General features: G+C 40.5%; 1 protein-coding gene across 1 annotated transcript; it reads right to left on the reverse strand.

Annotated features, from left to right (window-relative positions):
• Positions 1 to 2,642: 2,642 nt before the first annotated feature.
• On the reverse strand, positions 2,643 to 12,727 carry LOC117432304 (interferon regulatory factor 3-like). The gene is made up of 9 exons (XM_034054011.3): positions 12,578 to 12,727; positions 11,313 to 11,472; positions 10,425 to 10,593; positions 9,709 to 9,836; positions 9,124 to 9,178; positions 8,229 to 8,366; positions 6,666 to 7,049; positions 5,401 to 5,516; positions 2,643 to 4,377 (listed from the first exon to the last, which is right to left on the reverse strand). Exons 1-9 carry the CDS (start codon positions 12,691 to 12,693, stop codon positions 4,222 to 4,224), a joined length of 1,422 nt encoding a protein of 473 aa, XP_033909902.3. The 5' UTR covers positions 12,694 to 12,727; the 3' UTR covers positions 2,643 to 4,221.
• Positions 12,728 to 15,336: the final 2,609 nt, after the last annotated feature.

A 15,336-nucleotide genomic window follows, 5' to 3' on the forward strand; every position in this document is an offset into this window, starting at 1 on the left:
CTCACCTCTTTCAAGCTGCTGCTCCTGCTCTACTCCCCTTCATCTCCTCCCTCCTCAACACCTCTCTACTTTCTGGCATCTTCCCCTCTGCCTTCAAAAAAGCCTCTATCACTCCCCTCCTCAAAAAACCTACCCTCGACCCCACCTCCCTCCAGAGCTACCGTCCTGTCTCCCTCCTACCCTTCCTCTCCAAAACCCTCGAGCGGACTGTACACCGCCAGCTCTCTGCTTTCCTGTCCAACCACTCTCTGCTTGACCCTCTCCAATCTGGCTTCCGCTCTGCTCACTCCACTGAAACCGCCCTTCTCTCTGTCACCAACTCACTTAAGTGTGCCCGAGCTGCCTCTCTCTCCTCTGTCCTAATTCTCCTCGACCTCTCTGCTGCCTTTGACACTGTTGATCACTCTATTCTACTATCATCTCTTGCTGACCTGGGGATCTCTGGCACTGCTCTGGCCTGGTTCTCCTCCTACCTCTCCAACCGCACTTACCAGGTAACCTGGCGTGGAGCAACCTCCACACCTCACCCTCTCTTGACTGGAGTCCCCCAAGGGTCAGTCTTGGGTCCTCTCCTGTTCTCTCTCTACACCCGCTCCCTGGGCCCCCTCATCGCATCCTATGGTTTCTCATACCATTTCTATGCTGATGATGCTCAGATTTTCCTCTCCTTCCCCACCTCTGACTCCACCATCTCCTCCCGTATCTCTACCTGTCTGTCTGCTATTTCCTCCTGGATGCACTCGCATCACCTCAAACTCAACCTCTCTAAATCTGACCTCCTTTTCTTTCCCTCCTCCTCCCCCTCCTCTGATCTCTCTATCTCTGTTCCTCTGGAATCTACCACACTCTCTCCCTCTTCCTCAGCTAAAAACCTTGGAGTCACCCTGGACCCCTGCCTCTCTTATTCCCAGCACATCTCCACTCTGGCACGCACTTGCAGATTCTTCCTGAGCAACATCCGAAGAATCCGACCCTTCCTCACCAACTATGCTACCCAGCTCCTGGTCCAGGCCCTGGTACTCTCCCGCCTAGACTACTGCAACTCCCTCCTGGCTGGCCTCCCTGCGTCCGCCACCCGTCCGCTCCAGCTCATCCAGAACTCTGCTGCTCGCCTGGTGTTCTCTCTACCTCGCTTCGCCCACGCTACTCCACTACTCCGCTCGCTCCACTGGCTCCCGATCACCGCTCGCATCCAGTTCAAGACTCTTGTACTAGCCTACAGATGCCTTGATCAGACTGCACCCAGCTACCTCCAGACCCTCATCTCTCCCTACACCCCCACTCGACCTCTCCTCTCCGCCTGCACTAGAAGACTGGCTCTACCTCCGCTACGCTCCCCTGCCTCCCGAGCCCGCTCCTTCTCCACCCTTGCTCCGCAGTGGTGGAACGACCTTCCTACAGATGTCAGGACTGCCCAGTCCCTGACCACATTCCGGCGCCTCCTTAAGACTCACCTCTTCAAACAGCACCTGTAGAACTCCTCTGTTGTATCCTGGGACACTATCACCCTTCATTTAAATATGCTTTATTTTGCTCTTATCTGCCCCCTATTTTACTGCATTTAATCCTGTACCTCAGAATATTGTAATCTCCCAAGTGTTTAATCTGTAGTATTTTGTACTTAATCATATCCTGATGTAACTATCACTACTTAATCATATCCTGATGTAACTTTCACTATTATCTGCTGTATTATTGAATTGTGGTTTGTCACACTTGAGAATTATTGTATTTCTTGTTCTTATTGTATGACTTATATTGTAACACTTGAATGTATTTGTATTTGCTTGCGATTGTAAGTCGCCCTGGATAAGGGCGTCTGCTAAGAAATAAATAATAATAATAAAATAATAATGGAGTGATTTCAGCTGTTGAATTGCAAGCTTGAATAAAAGCACTAAAGAAAATCACAGAAAAAAAAAACAATATGTCACGCCTGTCAAGAGAGCAGCGCCTTCGTGCAGTCGGCATGTTGGAGGCTGGACTAGGGCAGCGTACTGTGGCTCGTCGTCTTGGGTGCTCACAGCCAGCAATTTTAAACCTGGCGAGACGGTATAACCAGACGGTATAAATGACAGGCCACGAACTGGGAAAACCAAGCGTCAACGCCTGCCCAAGATCGACAGATCATTTTGCAGCATCTTCGTGATGTCAGTTGTTAATCAGCACAATAAAAAGTCACTGAACCTGCTCTAAAACAGAGTTTGTCATTTTTCGATCACATCTAGTGAATTTTATCCAAATATAAGTGATGTTTCTTTTGATGCTCAGTCCTTTAGTTCTACATCTAAAACACAGTGCTCGCTGCTATCTTCACTTACAACCGACACTTGTGCCCGTGACCTCAAAAGGGTTCTCCAACATGTCATCTCTCTGAGTTCAGCTGGTACACCAGAATGTAACAATGAACCTTCCCCCCCTGCAACACTAATACATCAGTAAGAAATGCCACATAAAAGAGGGGGATTGCAGGTGCAGATATACAGTTAAGATAACTGCAATATTTCATATACTGTAGTATTTTAAATTACAGTTTTGGTTTAATATTTAAACAGTGGCAGGATATAGACCAGACCCCAATTAGATCAATTTACTGTCTCCTTGTAAATGTGTACAGAATAAATAAAATTAAGACCAAGAGAACCTGCAATTCATCTTTATTTTATTCTTACAACAAAAGCCTTATACACCAAAGCAGCAAAGAAACACAGATAAGACTCTCAAAGTAAAATATATATATATATATATAATAATATTCTAGTAGGAGATCTCTTCTTACTCATACTGTATTGAAACAATTATAATAATTGCTTCATGGGTTGCTAATCTCATAGTTGGCATAGCAGTAAAACAACTTTATAACCCTATGCCTGGTCAACAAGTTGAGAATTAGATGTGTCCTTTTCTTAGGGCAAGTAAAAAAATGTACCCTTTTTAGGGCATGTAACAAAATAATGCTCAGTGTTTAATTCTTCACAAGAAGACAATTTGTTTAAATACTGTGGGAGGTCCAGCTCCCGTTTTCAGTATGTCTAATTTAAGCAAATCTAAATAGCTTTTAAAGTTACCAGATAGCAGGGTTATCTGTCCATATAAAATACCATGGTATTATAGTAGTGGTCAAAACACTATAGTTTAATATAATAAAATAGACAAAATAGTATAGTATACTATATAGTGAAAAACTACTACCCAGAAGGTTGAAAAAGCGACAGACAGACAATAACTGGAGGTCGTAACCTTACTAAAGGTCACCGTTTCAACCCAAGGGGAATGATCTTTCCACTATAAGGTGAAAACCGTTTTATTAAACCTACAGTATAATGTCAGACTAGTTTAACTATTGCCTGCTGAGTTCTTTGATACTGTAGTGTGGCCAGTTTGTTATTAGCTAAGAGAGGTTCTAAGTTTCAATGTAAGGGTTTAATAATAAACTACAGTGTTCTGACCACTACTCTCTCATACTATAGCACTGTTTAGAAGGGTATGTCTTTGGGAGTGTGCTGGGTTTGCGTTATACTTTAGTGCTGTGCAACCTCACCGGCTCAGCCCATTGCGTTAGACATATTTACCCTGTGCTTGTCATGTTTAATGCGTTTTGTTACACTAAACTGCTGTGCACCTTTTTATCTTGGATTATATCAGCGTGTGCTATTGGAAATAGTGGCAGCAGAATTAGGAATCAAACCTGAGTCTTTTGCTTCCAGTGCCAACGCTCTACTGGCTGAGCTGTTGTCCTTTGAATCTTCAATCGCGTGAAAGAGAGAGTGTGTGTGCGCTCAAACTCAAAGAATTATTGATCATTGAATATGGGTCAAGTATACTGGCCCTGCAGTTTAATTTAAAATTCTATAATAGTGCCTATGCATATTTAGTGCAGTGTGCTTGAGACAATTTTGCATAGTGTTACCACCAATGCCCAAACTTGACATTTATATTTTCATAATATATATATACTTAAACATGTATTTTTTTTTTTTTTATCTTGAACTATTGCATGAAGTCCATACAATTGTCAGGGTTATATTAAATGGAATTGAAGAGTACACTCTCTATTATATAAGACTAGTCCACTGCTACTACAAAGCAGCAAGCAGTTTTACTAATAAGAGTTATTGATAGGACAAGAGAGAAAGGAAGAGACAGCAACAAGAGAGGCTGTCTGCTGAGCAATAAAAACGGATTTTTATATTTGTTTGCCATGCAATTACCAATATGACTTTAGACAGAAAACATTTCCAGGTCAGGCATGTAGGAATTGATTAATTCATACAGGCTGTTGTTGGATAACTGCAGGCTGATGTTGCCGCTCTGTAAAGAAGATGCCCCGTCTCTCTGAGCCATTTCATGCCAAAATCGGCAGACTAGGGGAACGACCTGCAAAAGAGAACAAGTGTTACTGCGACACACCAACACCCCCTGCAACAGCTCTAAATACAAAACAAGTAGGTCAGTAACATTCATCCCCCACCACAGCGGGACATCAAAATCAGAGCTTGCAGTTTGATGAAAAAGCAGTTCGACAGTAGAAATGGGAGAGCCAACTCCAGGATAGTATAGAATATGAAACAGCGATGAAAAAGGTGGTATTTACGACTAATTAGGTAAGCAAATGTTCGAAACCTGGTCATCTGAACAGCTTGGGAGACATAGAAATAGTTTGTATGAAGGAACATTCGGATGAACGAAAGTTTACAAAAAAAAAACATTATGACTAAATGGTTCTAACTCTGTAGTATTCCCCTGCTAAGTATTCCCCAGAGCTGCCCGACGCTGTGCCTGCACATCTGCACAGCCATCTATCACTAGCTTTACAACATGTCCTCTGGATGTAGTGGACTATGAAATAGCAATGCTTTCTCTTGACGTGCAGGTCCTGCAATCAGAGAGCCCTTTCCCTTTCTTGCATGAACCACACGTACAAGCGTTTTCTCTCGCTCTGTCTTGACAGAGTTGCATAGTTCTTTGCAGTGCTGTGGTAGTGCTTGATTCTGTGGTACTCGAGGATTTCTCAAGTTTTTGTCTCAAGATGTTGAGCAGCGCGTTCAGCCTTTTCCAACCATTCAGTAATCTTTCAGCTAGGGTAAGTACTGTCCTTTTTCGTTTGTCAGCCATTTTGAATTTGTCAGGGTCACGCTTGCAGTGCGGTTAGTAAGGTGATTCGGATCAAAGGGATCCAAAGTAATGGACTTCAACTGTATATTAAAATGACTGATTTACAGAATGCGGACAGACGTACAGGCATCAAAGCAGGTTTGGAGATAGTTTCAAACCCCCACTAGTCCCAGACTCTTTACGAACGTACCCAGTATTGTGGCCTTTTAAAGCTCAATCCATAGTAGGCTCTTTTATAAAACACACCAAAAAACATGCATGACATAGACGTTCATTATGCTGTACCTTCACTAGGATTAATTTAGTTTCCTTCGGTTTCCCGTCAGGAAACTTCTCCCCGAAGCAAAGGTAAATTGTATAATCTGGAGAGCCGCGCTTGTTTTCTTTAAAATCGAATAAATCTACAAGAAAAAAAAACATAACTCATGGAACACACACATGCTTCATACACTGCAAGAGATAGTACAACACATACACCATGTAGTTAAAACATGGTCATGTTTTAATGCTTTAGTCGCGGTAGAGATTCAAATGTATATTTCTACTGGTGGAGATCCCAATTGGATACTTGAGCGATACAAACTTCAGTTGGAAACCATATTAGAATTTCAAATCATGTCCTTAGAGATGCCAATTGGATAACTGTGGCTTCAGACCCCTTTTCACTACATCAGGGGCTGTGTGAGCAGTTGCAAAGAGGTGAAATAATGTACGGGTTAATTTCTTATGAACCCCCAGGGTTTGTCAGTTATATGTTCAAATGGAAGCGTGAAATACTGGGCAGTAAGTAGCGGGGTTCTGAAAACTACAACTTTAAATAAATGAACCTGTAATGTCGTTGTTTACATCCTTACAACCTTTTACACTTATAAATTTAAAGTCCGTTTCAAACTTTAAAAGTGTTTCAAAGCTCTTTTCAAAAGGGCTGCTCTAGTGCACTGGGGTTTGACATCTGTCCTCTAAATCACTGCAGGAAGAGTGAAAAAACCATAAGTGCTCTGGCTTTTCTGTTCCATACCACATGGACCGTTATTGCTGTGTTACCTGTTTGACAATGTAGGCAATAATCCTTACACTATCAGTGCACTAGAGCAGACATTTTAAAAAGAGCTTTGAAACAGTCTTTAAAGTTATAAGTGTAAAATGTTGTCAGGATGTTAACGAAAAAACAAAAATTACAGGTACGTTATTAAAATAGTTGTAGCAACACGTGGGGACGTGTAACGCTATATGTTTTTGGAACCCCGCTACTTACTCTTTAAAATCTCTCCAGGACCTTTCCAGCACCTTGTGAAGTCATGTCAAGGCTGTGATCTGGGCAAACAGTTGCCAAATCGATATTAGCTTGAGGTCCTAAGAAAGTGGCCAGGCAGTAAAATGTGCATCTCTCTAGACTTACTGTATCACAATGTATCATATTTTTACTTCCAAATTTAACTTAAGTGTTTACTGGTTCATAACACCACAAATAATAAAGTGCTTCGATCAAGGAACTAACAATTAATCCATCACTACATTCATGAGAAAAATTAGAATGACAATAGCCTTACCTTTTAAGTATTTTTGGAAGCTAAAAAGCTCCACCTCCCTGTTGTTGGGTAGCTTGCTTGGCTCCTCGATCACAGGCGTGTTGTGGGCTGTGTACACGTGGCACTTATCTAGTCGTGTCCCGTAGATGCCCTTTGGCTTGACCTCCAGGTGCAGGCCTCTCTGGATGCTGTTGAGGAGCTTCTGGGTGTACTTAATCTGCCTGTGGTCCACGAGCTGCTCTGTTCCAGGGAAGCACACAAGCCGCTCTGGGCCCAGGCTGGGGTCCGCCTTGTTGTAGTGAAGCTGTACTTTGGGGCCTCGTACCTGTGTAAACAGCACGGTCTGCTTCCGGTAGTAGATGGTAATCTCCAAATCGTTCAAATCAGGCAGGAGGAGTTCATTTTCTATATTCAAAGAAAACAAGTTTGTCAGTAACAGAACACCCCCTTCTGGGCTATTGTTGTTTTGCCCGGTTTTCAATTCTACTTAAATGTTAACATTTTTGAACAACCCTCTGATGGCTAAACAGTGTGAGAAGTGTCTGTCAAAGATTGTTTCCTTTGCATATTATCCTCCACCTCTGACAAGGTTGTACGAATTGTGAATCTGTGTTTGTGTGTAATATTTCTCTCATTACAGCAGAACCTCATTTATATGCACCCTGTTCATCCGCGACTTCAAATTACCTGCGGCTCCCTTATGAGTTCTATCTCTGAAACATTATTGCCAATGTAGACTTAATGCCCTGCTAGATATTTCTAGCTGCTAGCCACACGACTTGGTTTACAGGAAAATCGTGAGCTCTGATGGGCTGTGTTTTTTTTTTTGGGGGGGGAACAGAAAAAGCTAGGGAAATGGGGTTGGAGGTGTATCGCATTTTGCTTGGAGTATTACTGTCAAAGTAAACCAATTTTAAAACATTCTTCTGTCTTTGTAATATATTGTATTGGATACATCTCCAGTAAACGCTAATTTGGTTTACATTACTAGTTTCTTTATTTTATTGATGCATATTCTAGTCACACGCAATGACACCTCATTTATCCACAGATTTCACACATCCGTGGACCTATGTCCCCCCCCAGCACGTGCGGATAAACAGAGTTCCACTGTATTAATATGATTTATCTAAGTAGGAAACCTATGACATTACAGATCTTTGACCTTGCTTTTGTTGTTGGATTAAGGTTTGTAAGGTGTAAGGGGTTTGTTCTCAGTATTTCCAGCTGTTATTTTTCAAGCCTAATGCATGGTATATTGTTGGCATATTTGTTCGCCCAGTGCAATGATGTCTTCATGGAACATGGCCACATACAGTATGGATGACTAGAAAACACTAGGGTGCATTCAATTCTAAACAGTGTTTCTGTGTTCATAAAAGACAGTGACATACATCTAAAAACGGCCCTATAAATCAGTAAATAGGCACTCTGATCTACTGGTCAGGTGCTTGATAGGCCAGACAGAGGCTTGCCAGGCTGGCCTCGCCTCCAGGGTTCAGTAGTTTGGCAATGATCGTTGCTAAAGTTTGGCAGATGAATAGCGACTGTCTTGACAGCAGGATTGGAAAGTAGTTAGCTTACCGGCATAGTAGGGCTGCTCTGGGATATGATTTGGAATTGCATTCTGAGAGACTTGATCTGGTGCATAGGGTACAGGCTCAATGGGATATTCCTCAGCAGGCATGCCATAGGTGGGTAGCTGATCCCACCGCGAGTGGTCTACAGAACACAGAAACATACAGAAGAAACCACAAGCTGTTAGTTTACCACCACCCATCAGTGCCATTCAATAAGCTGGTTCATTCAAGGCACATTTCTATAGGGTCTTAATCAGCGGCACTGCTACCGACATGCTCCTACAGAGTGCTGGTGCTCCGATTGAAATGAGAGAAATACTGTGGGAACAGAAATCCAGCATTGTTGCAGGAGGGAGCGTCATCTGGATACACTGCGATCCTTAGAACATACATTCTCTTGGCATACGTTTGAGTTGAGAATGCTGCAATACTGACAACACAGATCCCAGAAAAGGTTTTTTGTAACTAAGTATACAATTTATTTTTTCAGACTTACTGGAAGTGTATTATGCAGTTCATGATAGTAAAGGTAATTAAAAAAATATATATACCAGTGTTTTTTTCCCTGGGATTGTATCCTTAAAACATTACTGTTTAGTTTAAAAAAACAAATTTACCCAGCCCCCTTTGTGACTTCCCCCCAGTTTAGATATGTCCAGTTGGAGAATCCTGATGGTTTCCAGTACAATATCTCAAGTTTGAGAACTGTATGGGTAGTTGGGCCTCTTCTGCCTACTGTAGTCTGGCTAATGTGTCTGTGTTAAAAGGCTCAGAAATAATCCCTTCTAGGAGTAGATTTTTATTATGAATTGTAAAATACAAGTTAAAAAACCATTTCACTATTAATATTCATTTGTCAAAGCCATGAAATATTGTATTAAACTAAAAACTCACTATACCTGGGTATTGATTTCCAATATTCAGGGTGTGCAGCTGCTCGTTCAACAATTCTTGCTGTTTGTTAAAAAAAAAATAAAAAAAAAAAAATGACACATTTATTAGACACCCCTAAACGACTAGACAGGAAAATTTAGGACGTGGAATTAATATTCCCTCACAGAAGTAATCCTCACAACAGAACTGATGGTCAGTGGGCGTCCTCCGATCCCATGACCAAGCCAATTGCCTTTTTACACCCAAGAGCTCTACAGCAGTCAGTGAGCTACCAGCCCATGACCAACAAGGACCATCCCTGCAGGTGTCCGTTCTGACCTCAGCAGCCTCCTACCTAGGAAAGGCCGCTGTAGCACAGTGAGAAGAAACCGGACGGGCTGATTTTGCCTCCCTAGTGAAACTAAACGATCTACAACCAAATCATAAAGGAACTTAGAAAGCTAGTGACAGTTAAGGATTATTTTAAATCCTTGATACATTTTAATATGCTGTAGTCTAAGTTGTTGAAGCTAATGTAAATACATTTGTACAGCTTCACCTACTACACTGCATGTCATTCGCTGGCTAGTCTACACAGAGCTGTGAAATACCTGCGCATCCTCGGGCTGTAGGTACTGTGGTACACGCTGGTTCGGGTATATGATAGGAGCTGGGGAAGGCTGGGGGTTGACATATTGCTGTGCAGTCTCGTCCTCTTTAATGGTTTTCACATAGTCAGCTGGAGAGAAAGTGAAGGCACAATATAAAAGAAGGGTTTGTATTCTGAAATGTTTCCCAATGTTTGATGGATGAGAAAACCTTGTTTGTACACAACTGACCCTAAAGACCACTACCAGCAATGGGAAAATTTTAAATCACGTGATCCAGTGATTACTACTTGACTTTTCATAACATAATCGAGAGCCACAGCTGTTACTCAAGGTGCAATCAGTAACCACTTTCATATTGAAGTATAAGGGAATAATCAACAGCCGCAAATCTTTAGAACTTTTGTAGATAGTGCATCTTTATATGGCTGACTCCTTTACATGACATGTTAGGTCATCATATTATTTATACAAATATTATAACTAATAATATTGAAGATGTTATTAAGACTACAATGACCACAGTTATAGGCTACATCAGCTGTTAAACAGAACCCACACATTTACACAGTCAGTCTGAGCCAGTCCATTTTAAAGCAGTCGGAAAGTGGCAGGTCAGCTTTTAAACTACGATCAGCAAGGTCACATTTTTTTCTTGGTGGAGGTCCCTTCGTCCCCTGTAGCCAACGAATATAGAGGTTCTGAGAAACCCCACTTACTTGGCATTTCTAAAATCTGGTAGACTTTGTGTGGATCATCTGACTCTTTTGATTTGTCTTGTATCTTTATGAAATTCTTCAGGCTGTTTAAGGCACAGCGGAAGTTAGTTTTCCATTTGGCTTTGTCATTTTGATTTTCATGGAATTTCTCACTGGCTATAGCCCAAGCCTGCAAAAAAAGAAAAAAAAAAAGATAGAACTATAGAATAAAGATAAGGACAGCATACCAATCATTATTAGGTAGCTTTAACACCCCACGCTAATTAGCTGTTACCATAAGAAACAAATTAACATTTATGAACGAGAGCAGGCCATTCTGTCCTCAGAACTTTAAAGGATCCCATTGAGTCAGCACCAATGTGAATTGGTGACCCATTCCATACCCTCACCACTGTGTAAAAAAGGGGTCTCCTCCATCCTATGCCTGTCCACCACAGAATAGTTCAGTAAACACACATTTTGCACTTCCGTTAGCCTCATAGGTTTTTAAATGTGCAGTTTTGAATGAAACGTACAATAGCACATATGTATGTATGTATTTTCTTGGGTTATCTGTTTGCACTTCCTGGCTCATTTCTCTTCAGACCCAGTCTTCTGGGTCACAGCATGTTGTTACTGGCTGAGAGAATATCAGTCAATAAGGAAAGCATCAGACTGGTTGACAGGAAAGAAGCCAGTGAAGGGTGGAGACAGTTTTGCTCTCCAGGTGAAATGACCCAGGAAGTGCAAGACAGTCCAAAAGCATAGCTTGTAAACATAGATTTCTAGATATCAAAACTGCACATTTGAGATGAATGGATGTGCATGGTGGAGAAATATTGGAATTATTTTGTCAACTACAATTACTTTAAAATTTGAAATACTGTATAATAAAAACCTTATAATTACCTTGAATATCATACAGTCATCATCATTGCAGTCTTTCCTGGAGTTGTGTTTCCAAGGGATGCGGAACCGGTCTTTGTCCACCCACTCCAGCCCTGGGTACTGGCCACTGTTAATCTGATCTATCAGCCACTTGCCGAACTGTGGCTTTTGGTAAGCAGCGCTTCAGAGAGAAAAAAAATATGTACAATTAATATTTAATGTGGCCATCCAGTCACCAAGAAAGATATTTAAGCCTTGGACAATATATAACTAACTTTAAATGTATGCTTTACTTGAGTTACACGTGTAGTAGCTTTGAGCGTGGTAGGCTAAACATGTTTACTTGTGGGAGATGTAAATAAATCAACTGGGTAGGCTTTGTGATAACCTGCAGGGAGCCACGCTACTTACGCAATCTGCTTACTATCTGTTCAAAGTACACACCCACGTATTGCGTGTTAAAAACAAAACACTGTACAACACAACACTGAAACAAAATGATTTGTAGATACAGCATTGCATGATGTAATAAAAGCGAGGCTTCTGTCATGGCTGGGACAGCCCCTTACTAGAAAAATGATAAGGACCCCAGAAAGGATAGACAGATTTTACGTAGAACTTTACAGTAATAGCATTCCTAAATATTTTTACGGCAGCTGATTGCGTTGTTGCCAGTAGTGACACAATTTTTATTTTTAACAGAACTACCCACAGTATTACTCTTTGTACTACACTGATGTTAAGCTACTTACTGGCAGCAGTCTTTTATAATGTGTACTACTGGTAATAATAATAATTTTTAAAAAAAACTACGGCTGATTCCAGTAGATTATACTGGTTCTTGTGACCCAGATATTAATATACGATTAACACCGACGACGACAATTATAAAACAAATAGAAACTAATGATGCATTGACTTATATACCAACATACTTAATAAAATAAATAAATACATATATACAGTATTTGCCATTACAGTAAACATAACATCTTCATAAAAGGCTAAATTACAGTTACGTGCATATACACACAGTTTTTTTTTGTCAAATGCGTTGCGGTAACATCTATTTTTACAATTATCTGATTTGAATAATTACAGTAAAAAAAATCTACGAAATTAACTTCAATTACATTCCTTTTGCTGTTACGAATACTTGCATCCAATGTATGTCGTTTTCTAACGCATAACGTTGTTAGCAAACTGCACATATGCTGTAAAGTACGGTGTACATTAAAATTTCACTTGTGCAAATCTGCATTATTAAGCAAAACAGCAACTTTTACCTTTGCATTTCCGTCTGTGTTTTGCAACGATCTAGCAAAATCTTCCAACCCAATTCACAACAAGAACAATATTTTTCACAGAAAATTAATTGCACGGTTTGGGGTTTAAATAGCATTGCATCAGACCCCCCTCCCTCCGTCCCTCCCTTCTTCTCTCCTGTTCCGTCACCGTTGGGAGGCGTTACTCTGAAGATTCGTTCTCAATTTGGTAATTCCCGTCCCGGTTACAATGCGTCATCATACCCATTCATTTGTTTTTGATAGAGGGACAATTCTCCTACCACATCCTTTCCGAGAAATCACGTGGAACATGAAAACTGAAACTTAAGTCTAGCGCTGCGCAGACTGTAGCTGTGTGGTGCTGTCCTGTATGATTGATACACCCTCCCACATACACAGACTGACTGCTGGTGTCGCTTTTTTGATATGATTGGTAAAACCGGTTCAATACCCCAGTGGGTATTGCCAGCAGTATTTTAGCAGTATTTTAGTAATATCCAGTTGGCCTCTTTATACTTAAAATAAATATTCTTTTGTAACTTTAAAAAGCTTGCATTATTGTTCTTAATGACAGAGTTGTTTAACATTATTTTAACTGACTTCATTCCAGTACAGTGCTGCCAATATTTCAACTGCTAAAAGCTCGCAAACCAATTGAGACGGCAACTGTCTCTTTACACCCAGGAGCTCTACAGTCAATGCCAGTGAGCTGCCATCCTCTGGAGAACAAAGGCCATTCCCGCAAGTGCCCACTTTGTGCTCTGTGGATGCCTGCCCAGTAAGTTTCCCAGCAGTCAGGAGATACAGTCCCTGGTGATTGGCCTCCCATACCTGTGGGAGTGCCGTTTCCTGTGGAATCCACAGCAAAGATCAGCAACATCTAGACATGTTTATTTATTTATTTTATTTTATTATTCTCATTGGGTCTGGACTACTCACATGACCCACCCACACTCATCCACATACCCAGGAGAGAAGATTTGTGTCGTGTGAGAAGTTGTGAGGGGAGCTTGATTAGGGCAGGGTTTCATAATTAAATTAAACAAAACCTTAATTTTGTTTAGTGCCCTGGTGATAAATATGGATGTAACAATACACTAATAAAAAAGAAAGTTTACAAACGAGAGGAGGCCATTCAACCCATCTTGCGATATGTATCAGTATATGATACATATCATGATGTGCAGGTTGCAATACAATATGTATCACTATACATGTTATGGTCCTGAAAGGCTACTTTTATGGTGCATAATAAGATCATATGATAATTTAATTTTGTTAGAAAGTGCATTCATACCAACTATCAAACACACGCATTTGTCATTCTAGAACCACAATGACCTATGTTGTGCTTTTGATGTTATAACAAAGGGCTGTGGGTATTCACATAGATAAGGTAAGAGACAGTTTTGCAAATGCCGGCACAGGTTTTAATTGTTTACAGATAAATAAACACAATAAATGCTGTTGCAGGAAGGCTACAATACTACTAACAGTATCATCACTCAGGTGGTGTTATTTCTTCAGAGGAGCTGTGGTTTTTAACAACCGTGGTACACCGGATGCTATACAGTACAGAGTGTAGAAATACAAAACAAAAATGCTAAACAAAACAGCGTAAACAACGCATCTGCAAAATAAAAGGCGACTGTGTGTTTGTGCGTGCTAGACAGGGAGATGCCACACACAGAATGCCCCATCCAAACAGCATTTTCAACAGGATTGATAGAGTGAATGTACAGGCTAAAAGTATTGGTGGAAAATCAACAGTTTATCAGATTATACCTAAATGCAATCTGAAATGTCTAGGCTAAGACTGTAGGACACCATTGTTCACCATGTAGAGTATGACGGACGGACAGACACGATCAGTGCATGAGGGTCTTTTACAACAAACAGAACGTCGGTTTTTGGGTACCTGTGCTTATAAAAGTAACAACAATCTAAATATATCTATGTCTTTAAATGACTTCCTTAGATGACTGGTCCAACCCAGTATATAATCCAGAACATTAAAGTAAATGAATCAACATTAAGTTGGCCTGAATTGCTGTTATCTGTATATTATGCTTGAACTATGTTATTCATTATAATCTGAGTTTGTCTCTCAAATAATGTTCATCTTATAAAGATATCGAGAACAAGTTTTCAGAAACAACAACAACAACAACAACCCAAGATGGGCATGGTAGTTATGAATGTTTACAGGGCAATGTTTCCTAAACCAATAAAACTCATAAATAACTGCTGCAAACGATTCCGACCTTTGAACTGTGGGTTGTCACTTAAGTGAATTGGGTGTAGAAGGGAGTAAACATTCTTCTCTGACGAAGCAAGGGAGACTGTTGACTCCAAGTAAACTTAATGCCTGATTTAATTAAAGCCCATATATAGTGTTTCCTCTTTATTTCACTGTCTGACTTACACATACAAAACAATAACATACTGAAAACAGTGAGTTAGTGAACATACAGTAAAGTACAGTTCAAGAGAATTTACTGTCAACAAACCTAGATAACCAAATTAGAGAATTATTGTGAAAACTCGAGGAAGCACTGTATCATATCTTACAAGTGTTTTGAACATTCCTTGTTTTAAGGTTTTTAATAAAAAGCCAGTAAAATGGGTACTTGAGTTTAATTTAATTTGCCATTAAAGTACTAAGAAACATATCTTCATAAGAAATTTTCATAAGAAGAAAATGAAATAGTGCTTGTGTTGGAGAGTGCAGCCAGCGGCTGATGTTGATTCACAGGGAA

The sequence above is a fragment of the Acipenser ruthenus genome, chromosome 27 (assembly GCF_902713425.1).
Source record: "Acipenser ruthenus chromosome 27, fAciRut3.2 maternal haplotype, whole genome shotgun sequence".
In the NCBI taxonomy this organism is placed as follows: Eukaryota; Metazoa; Chordata; class Actinopteri; order Acipenseriformes; family Acipenseridae; genus Acipenser; species Acipenser ruthenus.

Excerpts from the sequence above, each read along its gene's own strand:
- LOC117432304 (XM_034054011.3), bottom strand. The coding sequence starts at position 12,693 with ATGCTATTTAAACCCCAAACCGTGCAATTAATTTTCTGTGAAAAATAT. Across the intron at positions 7,050-8,228 it reads AGAGCAGCCCTACTATGCCG|AAAATGAACTCCTCCTGCCT; the intron begins GTAAGCTAACTA and ends CTTTGAATATAG. Across the intron at positions 5,517-6,665 it reads CTTCCAAAAATACTTAAAAG|ATTTATTCGATTTTAAAGAA; the intron begins GTAAGGCTATTG and ends TTTTTCTTGTAG.